Source organism: Atractosteus spatula, chromosome 22 (assembly GCF_055471065.1).
Source record: "Atractosteus spatula isolate fAtrSpa1 chromosome 22, fAtrSpa1.hap1, whole genome shotgun sequence".
Classification (NCBI taxonomy): Eukaryota; Metazoa; Chordata; class Actinopteri; order Semionotiformes; family Lepisosteidae; genus Atractosteus; species Atractosteus spatula.
This window is the reverse complement of record NC_142727.1, coordinates 16,827,357-16,847,758: the sequence shown is the minus strand read 5'-3', so window position 1 is coordinate 16,847,758 and position 20,402 is coordinate 16,827,357. Positions and strand designations below refer to the sequence as shown.

The following is a 20,402-nucleotide window of genomic DNA, read 5'->3' as shown; positions in this document are numbered from 1 at the left end:
ACACAGCGGTAGGGAAATGAGTTTGATGAACTCAAACTTTTTTAAAACACCTGGTGTAGAGCATGGCTTTCTCTAAGTGTCTTTCTCTTAGTAAGTCTTCTCCATTCCAGACATCAGGAATGGTCCTTTGCCTCACAAGTAGACAATTACTAATTTGTCCCAAAAGACCCATAATCGTTTTCTAATGGAGTGACTTCAGTGGAAAAGCTGTAATAATTAAAGCAAAATGGGTTAGCCAGAAGCCTCACAAATTCTGAGAGGATTTTAAAGCTGCCCCCACTTTGCTAATTTACAGCAGTCTCAATGCACTCCTTGATTTAAACCTTTTCAGGCCATAGAACCTTCTTAATTTCACTCCATTAAACTATCCACATAAACAACACAGTTTACTGTGGAAGAATAGCCTGAGGTTTTGTGAGATGCACAGTGAAAAGCAAGGTCAGATTCCACAGACCTGAACTAATTATGAATGATTTTTAATAGCAATCCTAAAATAGGTCCTTTTCGTAAAGAATTGATTAAACTTGATAACCTGTTTCCAGACACTTTTAGGATTTTGACACTGATAAAGTTATAGTCCTGCAGAAGAGTTCAATAAAGATTAAGTCAAATTTAATATCAGGAGTTGAACCTTTCTTCACATTTCATCTTGGGTAGTCATTCTTGTTGAAAAGACACTTTTTCTGTTTAAAAGGTTGTACTAATTTAAAAAAGTAAAACATATTATTAGTAAAAAATTGTCAGTTCTTCAGGCGATTTTAAAACAAAGACTATACATAATCTCTCTGAACACATTTAATAACGCTGTAATACAGAGTCTCAGCACTAAATGTGTAGCACATTAATGGATAATAATAATTACAAAATTTTCTCCTATATAGAGGTCTTTTTAAATAGTATTTACAGCACCAAAAGGCTTCCAAAGAAGCCCCTACAGTACTGGAGTTGTGCACTCCTGCCCTAAGACCGCTGACTTATCATGTTAATGATATCCCCACAAATTGGGAAACAATAAAGTTGAATTCCCAGGCTGTGGCTAAAAATTATTCACCTATCTCCCCACGTCCTCCATTGCAGAGTCATTATCTCCCGTGACGAATATTATCACATATGCAGAGCACTTTTGGGTAAGTTATCTAATCAGACTGCCACATCACTCATCTTCTCCCTCACTCTTTGGAATAATGGGGTGTCTTGCCAGCATTTTCTATTTCACTATTTACTTCCTTATCAGCCATAAGTGATCTTCCAGCTTCAGCATTGCCTTTCTTTGACTCAGCAGACCCATCCAACAGGACTTTCTTCTCCAAGCTGTCCTTGATAAGAGCCTTGGTAAGGATCAACACACTAGAGAAGCTGGAGGACTACATCCCAGCACTTAGCGATCAGCTGCAGTCTTGAGGAGACTCTAATCCTCGACAGCACTGTGCTTCACTTACAGACCAAGGAGTGCTCTGCAGGTATACAAGCTGCAAGTGGGGACAGGTGATTCACACTGACTGGATCTGCATTACTGAGGAGAGATGTGGGTCCTTTCCCCCATGATGCCCTCTGACACCTGCTTGGCCAGTGCTAGAGTTCCTCTTGCTGGTCTTCCTTACACTACTAGAGCAGTTTGCTGTGCTTGGGGTACCCCATATAGGGGTACAGGGGCCCCTGCAGGCTCACTTTCTAATGATGGCCATCTGGAGAAACACGACTTTCTGGTATCATTGTTCCACTCTGCTAAGCTCTGACACTCGAAGGATCCATCACCCAGATGCAAAGTTGAGAAGCTAACCTGGCAAACTTCACAAGTATCTTGCCTGCGTATCAGCTGCACACTCTGATGAAAGCAGCAAGCCCTCTGCCAGAGACCCAGTACTCTGAATTGCAGCTCAACCCACCATTTCTCCATTTTTCTAAGATCAGCAGGCATGTCTTAGGCTGGGACCTCAACTGTGCCCAAACCTCTAACACCGACCAATCCTAACTGCTCGATGTGCCAGTCACCCTGTTCACTCACTTGGTCTGACGGGGAGGATCTCTTGCAGCAACCTCGGAAGGTCGATGAGACCTGTCAGCAGGGCCCAGAGCTTACCCCGGATAGAAACCTGCCACCTTATGTCCCTCCATTTCACTCATCCTTCCATTTTCTAACGGCTTTATCCAGCACAGGGTCGCAGAGGAGCAGCAGAGCAGGTCCCAGCAAGCAATGGGCACCAGGCAGGATACGCCCAGGATGGGACGCCAGTGCAGCCCAGGGCACCCACTCACACCAGGGCCGATTATCCCAGAAGCCCATTAACCTACCAGCATGGACAGTGGGAGGAAAACAGAACACCCAGAGTAAATACACGCAAACACAGGAAGAACATACACACACCATGCAGACACCACCCCAGTAACTGAACCCCAGCGCTCCAACGATAAAATTGTGCCACCACGCCGCCTGCATTTCATATTTATTATCATTTGGTTGGGTAAGCTTCCCAAATGTTTCAGTCAGACCTGTGTAGAATTAACTTACTAAAGATATCAGAAATACAAACTTCAGTACTTCAGTAATCTCTGCCTTGGCACAGCTCCCAAGAGATGAATAAAAAATGATTTCCAGCAATTAAATTAGCAATAGACAATATTTTTCATCTTCGTGTTTTAAGTATGGCACGATAAAATAAAGCTTTACCTCTTCTGTTATATTCATACAGTAGCTCTCCTGTAAATTGCTAATGAGGGTATTTGACCTGAATTCTAGTGTTGATCAAAAGCAGTTTGTTCATTTTTCTTAAATAAATTGTGCTTTAATAAACATACATAATGAAGATGATTTTTGTTTCTTTCGTGTATCACTGACAAGTTTTAGGTTCATCCTTTTTGATCTTTGCCTTCGTGTTCTTCTCTGAACTGAAATTTACTAATCAAAGTCTTGGTTCTGTAACTCAAGTCAAACCTTTCAAAGATGTTCAGATGTTCAAATTTCCAGTCTTACCTGAGGAAAAGAAAATATTTGAAAAACATCTGCATGGTGTTCAGCACACCATCCTGTTTAATCAGACAGGACTGTGCTGTAATTAATTTATAATATTAATACAATAGAGATTACAGCTTGAATACAGAGATTAAACTACTGTACAAAACAATGTGTAATTTCCTGCTAGTTCAATATACCTTGTAGCTCTTTAATCACATTCATATGTAATATGGATATTCTTCTTCTTCTTCTTCTTCTTCTTCATAAGAGTACTGATTGTGGGAGAAAAGGCAGACAAAAGATTAAAGACTAAAGATCAGATCAAGTTCAACAAATCAGTTCAAAGGTCAAGAGAAATCAAGGTGACCTTCGCAAGCATTATTCAACACATACAGTGGCCTGACACTCATTCACTCCTCCTTTAACCCACAGACCACAAATTTGCCTTGCTGAGCACAAGAGTCCAACATGTTCAGCTAGTGACATGGAGACCAGAGCTGACCCCTCAGAACTCCACCCTGGGTGCAATGCCAGTCCATGGGGTACACAGACACATGTCTCCAAAGCACAAAGGGATAATTCAGAGACACCAGATAATCTAGATAATGTGTCTTTGGGAGGTTAGATGACTTTGGAGCAGTCAACCCTGGCCAAAACCCAGGACTGATGACCTGTGAGACAACGGTAACCATGACACCGCTGGTCCACACTTATGCTCTCAAAGATTTGATATAATTTATGTATAAATGCTCTCAGTGGGGAGGAGAACACAGTAATGAAGCCAGTTCATAGATGGTGATTGTTAGGAAGCCATGATTGGTAAAGGCAAGGAGTAACTTTGGCCAGGACACCGGGGTAACACCCCTTCATCCAACAAGAACTGAATGGAATACCTTACTCTTTAATAGCATGTTATAATTTGAAGTCACAACGTGTGACTTTATGAAGACAATATGTGTTTATAGCGTTATTTCTCGGCTAATTTATAAGTATTTATATTTCTTTCTCGAAACGTTCTGTATGTATTACTCCGTATTTAAGCACTTATTAAACATTAAGATGTAGACATTATAAAGTACTGATAAAAGCACACAGTACTTTCACTATTTTCGTTACATTCCGTACCATGAGAACTCGCAAACAACCTGTCCAGGCGCAAACGGGAAACGTGCGCCATGGCCACAGCCACGTGAGAAATTCCCGGAGTCGATTTAACGCACTCTGTGGTTATTTTGTGGTGAAAGCTCTTTTAAATTACTTTAGAAAACACTCAAATCTTTTGACAAACAAACCCCTAAATCGAAAATAAAACCGAATTCTACATTTTTGTTTTCCCAATAAGTCATTACGCACAAGGCGAGTTGGAAAGGCAGACGCTTATTGTAGGACGGTACTTTGCATTGCGTTTAAGGGGTCTTTAACCATACTGTAGATTTAAAGCTCGTTATATGACCAAACCTTTAATTGTCTTCACTGCAGTAGGCCTACAGCTTTAAAAGTCCAAAGTTTCCTCGTTGGACGTTAGAGCCCTCCTACTCGCTTTGCATTGCGAGTCCAGGCGCCTCCCTCGGTAAGCGTCATCCGATTCAGACCTGCTCTCCGCGGCTGTCAGTTATACGGTAGCATTTCGGGTCCAGACGCCGCTGCAGGAAGGCAGTTTCTTCCAGTTTGGGAATTTCGGTAACGGCACAGAAATCGTGGTGTTGCTGCTGGAAGAAGAGACGCCAAGTACGCATCGCTCCCCTGCCGAAGCGAACGGAGGCAACTTTCTGTGCAGCCGCCAGCTCTGCGTAAAAAATCCCAACATTCCAAGATTCTCCACCAGCGCGGGAGGAGGCGAGCTCCGGATCTGTGGAAGTTCAGGCAGCTGAGTGGCTACAGTTTGTCAAGAACAAAGTAAAAAAAACCCAACAAAACCAACTCCATTAAATAATTACAAAAGCAGCTGGAGAAATCGCTTGGTCTTTTCATTTTGTTCTGGGGGGAAAATAAAAAAAGGGGGGACGTACTCTGTTCTAGGAACTTCCAGATTCGAAGCATCAGATCTCCCCCTCCTCACCCCCTCTTCTTTCTCCCAAAAACGAGGGAGAAAGAGAGGCACCGAACTGCATCACCCTTCGGAGCATTCGGATACAGGCTGAAAGCGGAATTTTTATCTTTGGGAAATCATGGATTGTTAAAACCTGTGTTGCGTTTATTTTATTATATTTTTTTTGTATCGTATTGCAATATCGTTTTTTCCCCCCGATTTGTTCTTATCTGGGGATTCCGTCTCCGAGCTGCACAGAAAGTACTATACCCAGCGTGTGGGTTTATAGGTTGGTGAACGGCAACAGCTCTGCGCTGTAGCTCCCGGACGGGAAGGACGCACGCACGCCTTACGGTCTCTCCTGTAACGAAGTGCAGATCGCGGGATCATTTTGTCTAAGGGTCTTGGAATAACGTGACAAATTAGATCGTGACCCCGACAGACGCCCCATCCCCTCCCTCCCCCGTCTTGGCGCATTCCCAGTTTAAATCCCTCATATTTTTTTGATGCTTGTGTTTAACTCCCGGTTAGCAGACTGGAATTTTGCCTGCATCTCCATCGCCAAGTTGCATGCTTACCTGAGCCCAGCTAGCTCGAATATACTTCAGCATATTTAAAGGCTACAAAAGAACAACCCAGATATTTGGGGAACGGTGACATGATCATGATGACGCCGACGAGCTTTTGGATATTCCTAGTGGCTGTTAACGTGCCAGGTAAGAAAATTTCAAGTCACTTTCGCTCATATTGGTAAATATTAGTGTAAAAAAAGGCTGGTGACTCACTGCTGCGTTATTTTGGATACATTTCAGCTCAGTCGTTACATTTGACATTTTAATCAAGTACAATCATCCACGCACACCTAAATCTCTCCTACATAATCGAGTTTAAACATTGTTGCGCACATGTTTATAAAACTTGGGGTTTGAGCTGAAACTTAGTTGCAACACAGTGTTCTCAACGAAATAGAGAATCGGGCTACTGTATATGGCGTTTTGTCAATCCTGGATGTCCAGCCAAATATGTTTGCAAACTAGTTCGAATGATCTAATGTAGAATATGTGAGGTTACAGTAAACGCAGGCAGATGGCGATAGAAATGATGAAAAGGCGAAATTATGTAGCCCATTGTGTTGGTGGCGGTGGCAAAAATACACTTACGATACTTGATTTCCCACAGGTGAGGCAAAGGCAAAGTTAATTTCAAATCCACGTACTGTACACGGGTAGTTACAGAAAACTAACCAAAGCTCTCGCATAGCTGCTAACAGCGTCCAGAGCAGTTTTTTTTTAGTAAATTTTCAGGCATTCCTGTAAGTATGGGTTTTGTTCATTCCTAAAAACGGCACCGGGACTTACAGTCCTCTGTCGATGTGTGGACGTTACAGTTCAACAGGACTGTACTGCATTCAAGAGTATATACCAACCTTTCCACCTTGTTGCCTCAGAGACAATATTACAGCTACACGAATAAATGTGTCTATAACTTTCTTGTTGACCAACAATATTATAAAATAGCAATTGACATTGTGAGACGGTGATGCATTTTATACGTCTGAGGGGCGGTCACAAGCATGAACATCTGTCCCCCGAGAAGTGCTTTGAGATCTGACCACCAGCATTTAATGAAGTCCACGTTGTTAAAAGCTCTAGACGAAGCTTCTAAATTACTTTTGAAAGCGACACCTTACGAATAAACATAAACCTTTCAAATCCTCGTCTAAGTGCGTGTCGTTTTACGGTGCTACATAAATTAACTTGACTTTAGAAAAGGAGACTAAGTGCATTCAAGAAGAATTACATTTAAGTTTAATAGAAAAACTTCTCTTTAATGCATTCTATAGCCTGTACAGCAGAAATGAAATTGATGCTCAGCGACTAATGTATTTCGCTAGGTGGTGATTAAATATTAAAATAAGTTCATGTTTTGCAGAGAATTAAAAATATTTTTCGTGTGTGAAAATGATGTTCTGAGGGTGCAACTAGTGTATACCAACACCTCGAATCTGGAACATGGGCAGTAAATCCACATTTAGTGTTTCCTGGTCTAAAATATTTGCGTTTCCAGATCATGCATTCTGTTAAAGCAATATCTTACCCTCCGTAGCTAAAGAAGTTACCTTATTTTCTTCTTTATGTGTACAAAAAAGTGCACCGGACCCGCGTCGAACCAGCACTGGTTTACGCAAGGAGGGATTTTACCAAGGGTGTGAATTTACAGACCTGCCGTGTTTACGACATACTGTGAGTGCGAATCGTTTCCCAGGGCTGGTGCGGTTCCAAAGCAGCCAGACTGGAAGAAATAATCAAACATTAGCTGGTCGGTTAAAGTAGTTTTATTAGTTGTTGATGCAAATTTATCAGTCATGGTTCGAGATATTAAAAACCATACAATTCAAGCGATGCCCAGAGTTGCTGATTAAACCAGAGATTAGCTACATGTCCCAGTTTATTAATATGTCCCAGTTTATTATTATTATTATTATTATTATTATTATTATTATTATTATTAAAGCCCATTATCTGCTGTAACGGTAAGCATCGAACTTTGCTTTGCAGGAATTAGCGGTGTTCAGGCGGTGCAATGCGTGCGCTTCAGTTGCGAAATCCGTTCAAACGCTTTCAATCCAAACGTGATTCGTCAACCTATGCACTTTTTCTTCCATACTGCTTTTAACTTTGGAGAAAAGTTAATTTGGCAAAAAAAAAGAAACAAATGACTCAGTGCCAGTTGACACTGTGCAGAAGATATACATTTCAGTGCCGGTGAGGAGCAAGTGCAACATGAAAGTCCCAGTGCTGGGGTTAATCCAAGTCTGTTTTTAAGAGGAACAAATTATGCAGGAGAACACAAGCACAGCTCGCTGCCAGTTCAAACGGGATTGGCAGTGGTACAATCTCGATTATAGGTTAGTAATCCTGCTGTTTGAATAAGAAGAACGTTACAAGTGTGTGAAAAATTAAAAGGACATTCCACTGGTGTGAGAATGGGTGACATTCGCATAAATTATATTGGTGTAAATCTGAGGTTTGCTGTCAAAAAATATTGACGATCTATTCTTTGTATCTGGTGATGCAATATACAGTAGAATGGATTTCATATTCCTCTGTCCTGAGTCTGATCTCTATTGTCTGTTTCTGTCGCATTCAATCAAAACACAATCTTCTGGCATTTTAAATGGAAAAAGTAATTATGAATGTCCTTAGTTGTCCATCCTTTGTGCTAGCCCCTGACAACAGCTTGTCAGAAATGATGGGATCATTTTAAAACTGTAACGTCGTACCACAGAGATATTTGTCCTCCTATTTTTTGTTTCCAACATTTTTTGTGCCTTAAGCAAGACTTGTTATCTTCTATAAATTTTTGGTAATTTCAAGAATCAATCAGACAACAGTGTGATGTTCCTATTACACAACCTGTTTACATGTAGGTATTCCCAATATTGTAATGGCTACAAATGAAAAAGTATTTAATTATGTCCTTTTATCAGTTTTATTTTTCAGATCTTAAAATAAGTTACTAGAATTATCTCCTTTCATTTCCAGTCTTTATGTTCTGAACTATGTTAACTATGTGAACCTTATTGGAACAGTTCTTGTTTAATTCAAAATGATCTTGATGGCAGCATATTTTTGTGCAATGTTGACAGATTGAGTGTATAATGTAAACCGCGTTAAAAAATCTAACACAGATGTTTCCAGAGTGTATATTTACCATCAGGGTTTAAAAGCAGTATTTCATTTCCGACACTTGAAAGAGCTGTTGATGAAACTGCAGAGATCGAAATGGAGTATGTACTGTAACACGGTCTTTGTGCCTGAAAAGATAGCTGCTTTGCTGCAGGGTTTTAATAAGGCTTGTCTCCTATGTGGGCATCATTCTGTTTAATCCAGTCCCCTAGGTACAGAGAAAACACGTGCTTTTCTGCAAATCGCTTTTTCGCAATGGTATTACCTTGTGTGAAACAAGAGACAGAACATGGAAATTGATTCTTGGCATAAAAAATCCTGTAATTTCTTAAGCGATGCACTGCATCACTTTAAACCAATTTCGACATCGTTCTAACAATTTTAACTGCTTCCTGACTTTTTTCCATTTTTTCATGATCTGCCGAGGCAGTGCCCGGTTATTATATCTTATAATCTAAAGTTGTTTTGTAATGCATGAAGTCAACATCTTCAGTCTGATGCAACGAGGGAAGACCAGTGACCTTCACTCCTGCCATTCTCCTCTTCAGCTCATTCCGGGTGTAACGGCTGGCTGATCTCATTATCTGTAATGAAGGGAGGGGGGTGCTGTCTGATGGCCAGCTAAGTGGAGTGTTAATTGTGTCACTCTAATGGATTTATTTAAGATATCTTAAATATGCTCACATGTTGGTGTTCAGTATTAATGAAAATTATTAAAAAGAGAACTTAAGTAGGTTACATTAATGCAATAATTGCTTACGTTTACTTTCTTCCAGACACTTTCTGTGTCCATGAATGCACATCCTACTTCTTTTCCAAGCGATAGGCTAGGATTGGAAACATCTGGTCTTGGGGGGGGGGGTGGTGCATCACGCATTTGAGTATTAAAAGGAGAATAAATGGGCAATGTCACCCCAGGAGCCACGATGTGCAAAGCAATGCATTGGTGCACTTTCAGCTTGAGCTTTGATGGACGGATTTATAATTTTCCAAATTATTTTCTAAAGATGTTCAGCTTTGCAGATCCTGTAATGCTTCTGAGCAGGAGATCAGAGCTTGCTATTTTATTAATGCCATGGAAATCCAGTCATACATGTTCCTGTGCTCTCCCTTATCCATCATGTTTCAGTGAAGGGGGAGGATTTCACTTTCTTCAGGGATACCCGGCTTACAGATCCCCTTTAAACCCCCAGTTATTTGCTAGAAATAGTCAACTTTGTGTAATTCTGATCTATTTTCTTCTCTGAAAGCAAGAGATAAATGTAATAAACCATGAAGCCCAGAGCACTTTAACGTGACAGGATACTGGCAGCTCTCTTGAGTGCCAGATTTGAAGTTTTCTTCCCAGAATAAAGTTGAGTTGGAGTTCATGGACATCCCTTCACCTGAGATCTGAGCATCTTGTTTTGTCTCCAGTAAATGTGTTCCCAATTAGGAGAGAAATATTACAGCTGTGTTCTGGCGAGGTATGGATTCACTGGAGGACCCGGATGGTACGATATTATCAGTGAATCAGTGCGCAATGAATTTGAAGGAGCAGCTTTGTCTGCCTCCCTTAGAAATAAAAAAAATCTTTAAGAGATGAGCAGTCAAGTGTCTTAACTTTAATAGAACCTTAACTCTCGTCACAAATTGAATCCCCTCTATGTCCAGGGACATTGTATGTTTTGGAATTGCATGAGAAGTTATATCTTATTAGGTTAAGAAGTTGCAGTAGGAAATACCTTTTCCTGTTATTGCAATATCCTTAAGTAGTTTTTATCATCTTATAGATTCCTGCCGAGAGCAATACAGTCTGTTATCTCTCATTGGTTCAGCCGCATCTGCGTAGATGAACTTACGCTGTGAAAGCATGTAATTGCCGTGCATGCGCACTCAGTCAACATGAGCACTTGCCACCATGTGATCGAGTTTCACTTTGTTCTTGGGTCTTTGTAGTTTCTCAGAACGGGCTGGTGGTGCATTGTTCAGGCTGTGTGCGTCGGGCAACCGTTCACGGTGCAGTAGTCAGTTCATGGCAATTGTACATGATACAGAGAGTGAGCTGGACAGAGTGGGCAGCAGGAAGAACATCTGGGGCTGAACAAGCATCAGCAGTAATTGAGCTACAATGGCTTTCAGGAGTGAGGAGGCCTCAGGGGGGTTCATAACTCCAATGGCTGGTTAGAAGGTGTGAGAGCACCCCAATTAATCAATCAGTTAAGCTAATGCATAAATGTCCTAAAAAAATCCATTAACCAAGCAACCCTTTTGCTCTTTTTTTTTGGAAAGAAGTGATTAGCCTTAATGTTTGCAGCTGCATATACAGTATGCGCTGTTTGAAAGGATTCATGTGGGACACTACTTTTCCCTCCATTAGAGAGCAGGTGAGGTAGCAATTCTTTTTTTCTTTCACCCACACATTTCCAGATGACATGTTCATGTTAATGTCAGAACGACCATGCTTTCTAAAAGCAGGCAAGATGTAGAAACTGAAAAGTCAACTCAGGGTATTTCAAATGCTTTGCATTTCATAGTCTCATTGGTTGCATTGGTGTAGGGCTATTTTCAAATAGGAAATTATGCTGAAGGCTTTTAGCTATTAGCAACTTGTTGTGTTATCCCAGTTCCTCTGCTGTACACAGCCTGTAATGTTTCTTTGTGGTGCTGATAAATTGAATCTGTAAATTAAAATATTTCCCTCAGAAAACAATTGCAAAACTAGGAAGCAATACAACATGTAAGCTGTGTTTCTGTAATGTTTTTGAATCCACACCACTGAGGGGAACACATTTTGGTGAAGGAGAAAAAATAATTCGATCGCAGTCTGCCTCTGTACATCCAGTAGTAGTCCTGAAACACATCCTGAAGAATGTTAGCCCTATTTTAATCATTATTAACTTGGTGGCTGTCTGCCCAAGAACCTGTTCCATTATGCAAAACGATCCCACTGACATCTAACTGATAAGAGAGGTTCAGCTACGAGACAGGTGATGAATGATGCATGAAACATTTAACAACAGATGTCCAGACCAGGCAAAGAAAGAAAAAAAAGTATAAAGAAGAAAAGTGGTGTCTTAATATGTTGGAAACCTTGAACATATTTAGTGTTTTTGTTGTCCTATGGAATGTCTGATTTCTTCATGATCACTCATTAGAGCTGAGGAATTTTGTTCATCAAGCAAAATATTTGAGAGTTAACCATTCTGTTTCTTACATCTGTCAGATGTGAAGGTCTCAACTCTGGACAGTGAAAAAACAGTATTGGGCACTCCTGCTCTTTAGAAATTCAGACTGACACAGTCTCCAAAGGCCTGTTCGTGGTACATGTAATTAAGACCAACATTCACTTATAAGGGGCAAATATTTTCAGGTTTTGATTGTCATGGAGTGTCAAGGTCTTGTCAGATGAACAGGCCCTTCAAGAGCCATAGATCAAGACAAAGGCTTATGCATCAGGTGACTCAATTTAGTCATGCAGGCTGCCCACAGCACGTGAGATGGAAAGTGTTAGAGTGAGAATACTGCACGTCTTAAGGATTGTGGAAAAGAACTGTCTCATAATGCAAACCAGGATTAAGGTTAATTGGCATAGCTTTTATGAGCACGAATTCGTCTGATCAGATTTGTACAAATGACCCCAATGAAAAATTTAACGTGTGTCATTATATCTTTAATTAAAGCTCCAGAGAAAGATCAATAGTTTCCCAAGGCTTACTGTTTGCAGCTTAACTCTTTCTTTTTCTACTTTGAAGTGCCAATTGGTTATTTTGTGGTTATTTGCTACTTTTTCCTGTTCAATAGTAGCTGTGTTCTTAAATAGTCAACTAATTTCCCCGCTGATATTTTTATATGCAGATAAAAGGTAAAAGAAGAAGAAGCGAAAGAGGAGAACATGCAGGGAGACACGGAGCTCTGAGAAATTGCCACAGAAATCAGGGACACAGAGAAACAGAAGTTAGAAACTGACGAGTATGAGAGGAGATCACTTGCCCAGCTGATTGTCCAAGTAGCAATTGCAGTTCACACAGTCCCTAAAGATCTCTATAGTTCATTCAGATATGTCTGAAACTTGGTCTGTGAAGTTTCACGAGCTTCAGATCTCACAGTCTGGAAGCCTCCCCATGCTTGTTCAAAAAAGTACATAACATTTAACTTCTCAACTCTTTACCATTCCACAGTTAAACTACGGTAAAATCGGATCCTTCTGGTTTCTGGATCCTGGAAACCCTGAATGGTTGACCTCACGAGAACCCTGGTTATTAGGCTTAGCCTGTGTGATCTGAGCGCTTTGGACTGGTGTGCGTCTTTGATCAAGCAAAACCTCCTCTCATCACCCCTCTCAATCATCCACTTGGTCATCCCCATGGCCAGAATTATACTAGTTCATATTTTTCTTCCTGAAGTTGGCTAGTTATACCGCTGAACGGAATCCTACTGTTCCTGTAATTCTAAAATGTCTCGGAGTGTAAAGATTCTAAATGTCTCCAACTGAGCTGTAACAGATCTAATAGAATTAAACCGTAGGGATGTTCTGTTTTTGGTTCCATTTAAAAATGCTATTTATTCGTTCTTTTCAAAGTGTCACGAAAATTGTAAATTGGCACACTGTGCTTGACCATTAACCATGAGCTACATGATTTTGACGGGCAATAAATTTATCCACCCCATTTATTTGTTCATTTTCCTGTGTGGGTTGGTTCATGCATTTACTGTGTTTGTGTGTGATTTTGTGATCAGATGGACAAAAACAACTTCTTGATGCCTCTTGTCACATTGTCAGTTTTGTTTACAGCCCATTATTTTTTTTCTTACACCAGGCAATAAAGGCACACAGAGAAATCATTTATTTTGAGTGTTCATTCATTACTGTATAATTATCCATGAATTACTTAACACTGAACTTAATGAGGCTAGGTACATGCAATGAACATTTTGAAACACATGTAATTACCCCAGTGAGTGTGTCTATAGTTGGTTTCTTTTAAAAAGCTGTTCGGTTTCCACAGAAGATGTCTTTTTATTGGGAGGTGGAGGAAGGAAAGTACGTTCTTGCAGGCCAAGATGAAAGAAGCCCTACTGTATGTCATCAGGGCTGACAATATACTTCTGATCATCAGTGCTGAAGGGAAGCGGACAGAATTTCTTTTTGTGGCTGTGCTTCTTCCCGTATCTATTTTGTAAAGGTAAAGACAGAGGGGAACGGTGACCAGTGTTTTAGCCTGGGGTTAAAGGGTGGACTTGCAAGGGTCTTTTCATCTCTTGATCTCTGACATTAATCAATTAGACAGCAGTTTAACCAGCAGAGAGCCTCTTGTCTAAACATTTCAGATAGCAAATGTCTTCAGGCAGTCATGAGAGAGATTAACCACAGTAAAGACACCCGGATGACTACCAGGTTGAGTTGGACGACACCAGTTGTTTAAATACAGCATTTCATTGTTAATTAGGCCTTATCAACAGTACATTAAATGAAGATCACATCAGAAAAAAATGTTTAGCTTGTCCTTCCGGTTTGGAAATACCCCCCAAATCATCTACCTCAATGCACTCTAGGAAACAGGCCCTCATATTTACTAATGACAAAAGGTGCTGGTGTTGAGAGGTGTCAAAGCAGATCAGAAATGTGAATATTTATTCAACAAAACAGATAGTCAGAGTGGTGGTCCTGTTTTGGTGGTGAACTTAGTTTCTCCTTGTCTTTCATCTACTGGTTGGGGAAGAATAGATGGTTTTGATAGTGTTAGATGAGAGTGCGGTGCTGTCAGGATCTTTGTAAAGGAGTTAGCACGAGGAAGGCTTTTGAACAGGGCAGCTATTTCCAGGATCTGTTATTAGTTGCCCTGAGTAAATCCACCCATCCCGCCATTATCAGTAAGCAGCTTATCCTGGCGAGGGTCATGCAAGTCAGAACTATCCTGGAAACGCCGGGCACAACGAGGGACTAAAAGCACATCACCGCACATCGCATCACGCTAGTCCTTCACGGGGAGAAATAACCAGTCGCATCAGGCCAGCGCACGTATCTGAGGCACCCTTGCAAACGCAGGGAGACCCTGCGAGGTCCACACCGACAGGCGTCCAAGTCCTGAATCGAACCCAGAGCCCTGCAGCTGTGAGGCAGCAGTGCTAATCCCCGCACTGCCTTGCAGCTCCCTGGAGTAAATTACTCATGTAAATATAAATCATACCTGACCAGATAAAAAAAAATAAAACCCCAGAGACGCAGAGAGATTAATCATCTCTGAGACCCACACTCACATATTTCACTGAAATCTGCACAAACTGTGGTAGTTTATCTTTATTTCTCCAAGCAGTTGTGGCATTTTTTTATTATAGCAATTCATAACATCCAAGGAGAGAGTTTCCGATGTTATTATAGTTTATAAGAGAGAAGAAACTGTGTTATTACATTTATGTCAGAAAACGGTAACTTTTATTAAGATCAGTTGTCTCCGAACCTATAGTGTATTTTAATGTAGTGAAAAAAGAGTTAAAAACATGTAAAAAAACAAATGATAAGCTTTTAAAAGCTTTAAGCTACGTTTTGTGAGAGCAGTGCAGCAGAGACACATTCCTGACAAACAGTGCAGAATGCCAGGGAAATAAGGAAGGGGACTTGAATCTCGTGCTTGCGGAAAGCCTGAGTTGGTAAGTGTCCCTTATGGACTGAATTTGCTGCAGTGCTGAGAAATTAGCATTTAAATGAGAAGTTTATTTACATGATATAACCATCCATTGTCCGTTTCTTCTGACTCAGGGGGTGGAAGCGGTTTCTCCCCCATGGGCTGCTATTGACTGACTCATCTGTGCCCAAGGGTTTTGCCTCAGTGTGTGGCCCAGACACCTCCCCACCCTGCGCCCTTCGCTTGTTATCCTTTTCACTGGCGAGAACAATGGAGGTTTCTGTTTGTTTTGCATTGTTTTATGCAGCTGATTCCTCCAAAAGTACAGGAGAGAGGGCTAGTTCAGAGGCTGGTGCTGTGACATACACCAGTTTGCCACTGTTCACCTTTTATATGATTTATGGCCTTAAGGTTTCACATGAACAGAACCCGCACTTTCTATAGTTCCCAGAATCCTATAAGCTCGCTGTGAATCTCACTGGGTCCCCGTTGCAAATAAATAGATGAACAACAGCACGCCACAAGCCCCATGTCACTTGTGTTAAATTGCTGTTTGTTTGGCAAACGAAGAGCAACAGCAGTTATGAACTCGATGAAAACCTTTGATCGCATCTCGTCTTGCAACTTGGTTTATGCCGCCTTCCAGAGAAAGCTGTTTACCACAGAAGAGTGGCTAGTTTATGCTAGTTTTCTGTTTCTAACATGATAGAGTTTACCCTGCCAGATGCTGCCAGTGTGCTTTAACGCTTCCTGGTTGCTGTTGCCCATTTATCTGCTGTAGCGGGAGATTCATTTTCAAAAGAGAGCCACCGAAGGTGGGAGTTAACTCCTGTCAACTCGGCAAGCCTGTTTTCAGCGCCGGCGTTCAGGTAAAGCTAGTGGGAAAGAGTTTTCTCTTCGACTTGCTTTTCTCATGATCTCGGGGGTATGCAGATGTTTTTACTGGAGGTTCATCGCCACGGTGCTGTTTACCAGCTACAGCACAGGCTTATTACCATCTGCTTGCTAATTGTTCTGTCTCCTTAATTAAAATTCATTAGGTTAATGTGAAAATTTAAAACTTAATAAATCAGCTTGGAAATCACCTGTTTCTTCTTCTTCTCCTCCCTTTGTAGACAGGTGGTAGCTGACAGGGTCATTGTCCAATTTGAGGAGACATGAGTTTTTTTTTTCCTCTGAGGCCCAATAAAACCAAATGCTTTAACTGGCCTGTGACACAACCCTTCTTTCCATATTTTGGGGAGAGAGGGAAGTTTGCAAAAGCGGAGTGAAACAAGGCAGCCCTCCTCCGCGTGCTCTGCATCTGATGAGGCAGGCGAGGCAGGCACTGGGGAGGCCAGCTATAAATACAAACGGTGGTTGTGAGAGGCGGCCCCGGAGCTCGCGGAGACGGGGGACTTGAAATCGATGAGGGGCCGCAGGTGGCAGAGACGGTGAGCCAGGCGCTTCAGCGGAGCCGGGCCCCTGATCGATGACAGCTGGAGCGGCGGGGCCTGGCTTGCCATTCTGGAAATGAACGGCACAGAGAGGTATTAACGGGATATAATCAGCCCAAGTGCCGACTATCGACCTCTGGCCTCTCCAAAAGCGGACTGGAATACCTAATATACTCCCAGCCAACAGGCTGCTCCGGAGAGCTGCTGGATGGGCCTGGACGTTCCTGCTTGCGACCCCACCCCTCCCATGCATTCTCCTTAAAATAAAGCCTGCCTGTACGTGCACGGTATAGATGGAATTAATCTACGTTTGTTAAGGATGAGCAGTGTCTTTTTACAAGCTCTAGCGTTTTATCGCTGTTTAAGAACAATGCCAGTGGTCTCCTTTGTAATTAAAAGGAGATTTTTTTTTTAGTCTGCCCTAGAATTGTCAAGGGCCCTTCTGTTTTTCCAGCCTCACCTTGTTAGCAGTATTTTTCGCTGGCAGTGGGCTGAGGCCCGGTGGCTCATCTTGGTTCACAGCGTGCAAGGAGGAGTTAACTCCCCATTGTGTTTTACTTTGGTATTTATAATCTTGGAATTGTATACCCTTCCAGATGCTCGTTCACTCCTTTGTTCAGTCTGGGGGAGGTATTGCCTGCGCCAGCCCTGATATTAGTTTCTCTGGCAGGTTAAGGAGATTTTCCTGCCTGAACTAGTGCTTTACTCTAAATCCACATCTTAGTGGGATTAAACATTTGGGAAATTAACACCCCACATGATGGATGAGCATCACCGGTGAAAATGTAATTATTTCAAATGGGACTTTGTCTAACACAGAAATGTAATTGAAAAGGTATCTGGTTCAGTGCCACCACAGTGATTTGGCAGCTAAAAAACTCTTACCCATTTTTTTCTCTTCTTTAAAACCCATCTTGCTTTTGACTGGACTTGTTTTTATATGATTTTATGGTAGCTCTCAGGTTTTGGAAACGGAGGCATTAAGCAGAGGTTCTCATCGAATGAAAGGTACTTTGCAGGTAGTTCTTGCCCTTGAAGACTCTGACCTGGCATTGGGGAAATCACAGGCTGTAATGGACCATGGCAAATATTTCAATCCAAGGGGAGCACAAAGACATTGACAGTGCCGTGAAGTTATTTTCAGCTGCTCAAGAAGACTCCAGATTTGTTTTCTTTCACTTCATTATTACAGTAGGTGTGGCCAGACCAACCGAAAGCCCACAGAAACTTTCACATGCTGTCAGTGTTGTGTTTGTCCAGCTTGGCACCCCAATTTTTCTTTCTCTGTCCAAGGACAGCAGTCTGAGGCTAATAAAGATGACGTGTGCATGTCCACTAGGGCCAATCGGTTTTTCGGATTGGAAGGACAGAAGAAGTACATTAATGTTGTTGGGAAATATGTGGAGAAATCAGAATGTTGATGGAATGTGAAGAACTAAATTTGACACTTTTTTTGTGATCATCGTGCATGCATTCGACTTTTGGAAAGCATATACTCTTGGCTGTATGTGCAGTAAGATACATTTTTTAAAAATAATTCACTGTCCCAGCATTTTAGTGAAATGGAATATAAAACATGAAATTGAAAAACAATATGCCTTTATGGTACAGCAATCATCCTTCCTAATGCTGATTTAGGTGAAGAATCATGCTGTGATACAATCAGAACTTAATTGTGTTCAGATTCTGAATCAGAGGTTGAACTCAAAAACCTCTTTTGTTGTGTTTTCGGATGTGTGTGCATCCTATGAAACTTCTTATCTATTATGCTGCATTTCCAAAGTGTATTGTTACAGTTGCCGTCTAATGTCAGCCCTCATCAAATATAACTGAGTGCTGTGGCCTTAAAACCCAGTTTTTCCGAGAATATCTACTGTTGTGTCAAACAGAGCGAAACTATTGGAAGACTGGATGGCAAATGGCTCATTAAGGATATTGATTATCTTACTTTATGCAGAGAATTGATCTTGGATTCTTTTTTAAGGCTTTTAACCACATCAAGAGGCCAAAGCTTTCTGACAAAAAAACGGTGAATTTTAATAAGTTGAATTTGTTTCTCGTTGTCCTTGAAAATTTTCCACTGTAGTAGTATTAGAGCATTTCTCATCAGACATTTAAATGTTGTTGTGGCTGAAGGAAAGTCTCTCTGTAAGCAGTTCAGTTGCTGGGCAGACAGATCACTTCTCTTAATAAATTGTGTGATGTCTGGTTCGCCTCACCAGTTCAAGTCTGGGATTACAAATGGAGGGTTTGTTATAAGAAAAATAACTTGATTCCATTAAAAATAACATAGAAAACACATGATGTACTGTATGTACAGTATTTAATTGCTTTATTTGGAGGTAAACCTTTGTTAGGATGTTGAATTGGTGGGTCTTTAGAATTAAACATCCTGATGGACTAGGGGACTGTTGGTGTATAATTGCTCACAGAGAGGAGGAGGAGAGAGATGGCTTTGATCACATTCATGCCTGGTTGCATCCAAAGCCCTTTATTCACATCATATCCGACTGCTTCACTGTAATCGTCAAGGGGGGAAGCAAGTGAGAAGCATTGGTTCTTCGGCCAGATAAATCTGGTACCTTAAAAGATGTTAATTAGCCTGGAAGTGGAAGAATAAAAAAACAAAACAAGCCAAACAAATCAACATCAGATCTGTGGTTGGCCCTGAAACAGCGTGTGAGGAAGACGTGCAGTCCAGAGAAAGACAGTGAGGAGGAAAAGAAAACGGACTTTGGAAAACAGTTTTCGAAGAACCAAGGCGTTGCTTCCTTTCCTCCTCCCAGAAATCGAGTGAGAACTGCTTTCGAAATTCCTTGAATATGTACACATATTTTACACATACCTAAACTGCTTGTGCTGAAGTCAAATGCATCACGCTACAGCAATGGAAATACTTCCAACTGTGTGCTGGTTTCTCCTTCATACACAGCTCATATTTAAAAATCAGTCCAGTTTTTAAGCTGCAGATGAAGTGAAGAACTTATGCTGCCAGATAGCATTCTTGTTACGCCATTGCTCTGGAACGACCAGAGGACGACCAGAGGAAAACAGAGGACAGAGGACAGCTCAGTTCTCGGCGGTGAGGCCGGCGTGATGATGCACTGGCAGGAAGTGTGGGCCTGGGGGGTGATCCAGTTTTTGGAGGTGAGGTCATGGGAGGGCGAGGGAATTTTAGAGTGTGTGGTAAAAGGCAAGGGAGGAGAGAACTGACATGTTTAAACCTCAGGCACAGTGGCACAGGGAGGTGGAGGGTGGCTGGATGAAAAGGCGTTGGCCTTGCTGTGACTGTGTGGCCAGAACAAGGCAGTGCAGTCCATGGGCTGGAGGGGTGTAAGAGCAGAATAAGAGGTGATGAAACGAGAGGAGGCCATTTGGCCGGGGGGGGGGGGGGGACGTGTTTCCTAGTTAGCTGCTCTTGGATCCAGGGATCTCATCCTGCTGTTTCTTGATGGAGGCCCAAGTGGAAGCCTCAGGCACAGGGCTGGGCAGCTTGTTCCAGACTGCCACAGCCCGCTGGGAAAAGAGGTTCCTCCTGTTCTTGGTTTTAAATGCGCTGCCACGCAGTATCCTCTGGTTTGTGTTTCTCTACGCAGGGTTGATTCTCTCAGGGCCTTCTCAGTGGGTTTTGGATACCTGAATCACATCGCGTAATCTTCCCTGTTCAAGACTGAAAAGGTTCAGTTCTTC

General features: G+C 41.7%; 1 protein-coding gene across 2 annotated transcripts in view; it reads left to right on the top strand.

Annotated features, from left to right (window-relative positions):
* The first annotated feature begins 4,571 nt into the window (after positions 1–4,571).
* The window catches only part of LOC148816898 (nectin 1b-like), a 191,197-nt gene continuing 175,366 nt past the window's right edge, over positions 4,572–20,402 (top strand). The window contains exon 1 of one of the 2 annotated variants that reach the window (XM_088939621.1): positions 4,572–5,698. In XM_088939621.1, coding sequence (XP_088795747.1) covers positions 5,641–5,698 — 58 coding nt within the window. In that variant the 5' untranslated portion in view covers positions 4,572–5,640. The remainder of the gene's footprint in view (positions 5,699–20,402) is intronic. The other variant, XM_088939622.1, reaches the window with a different exon arrangement.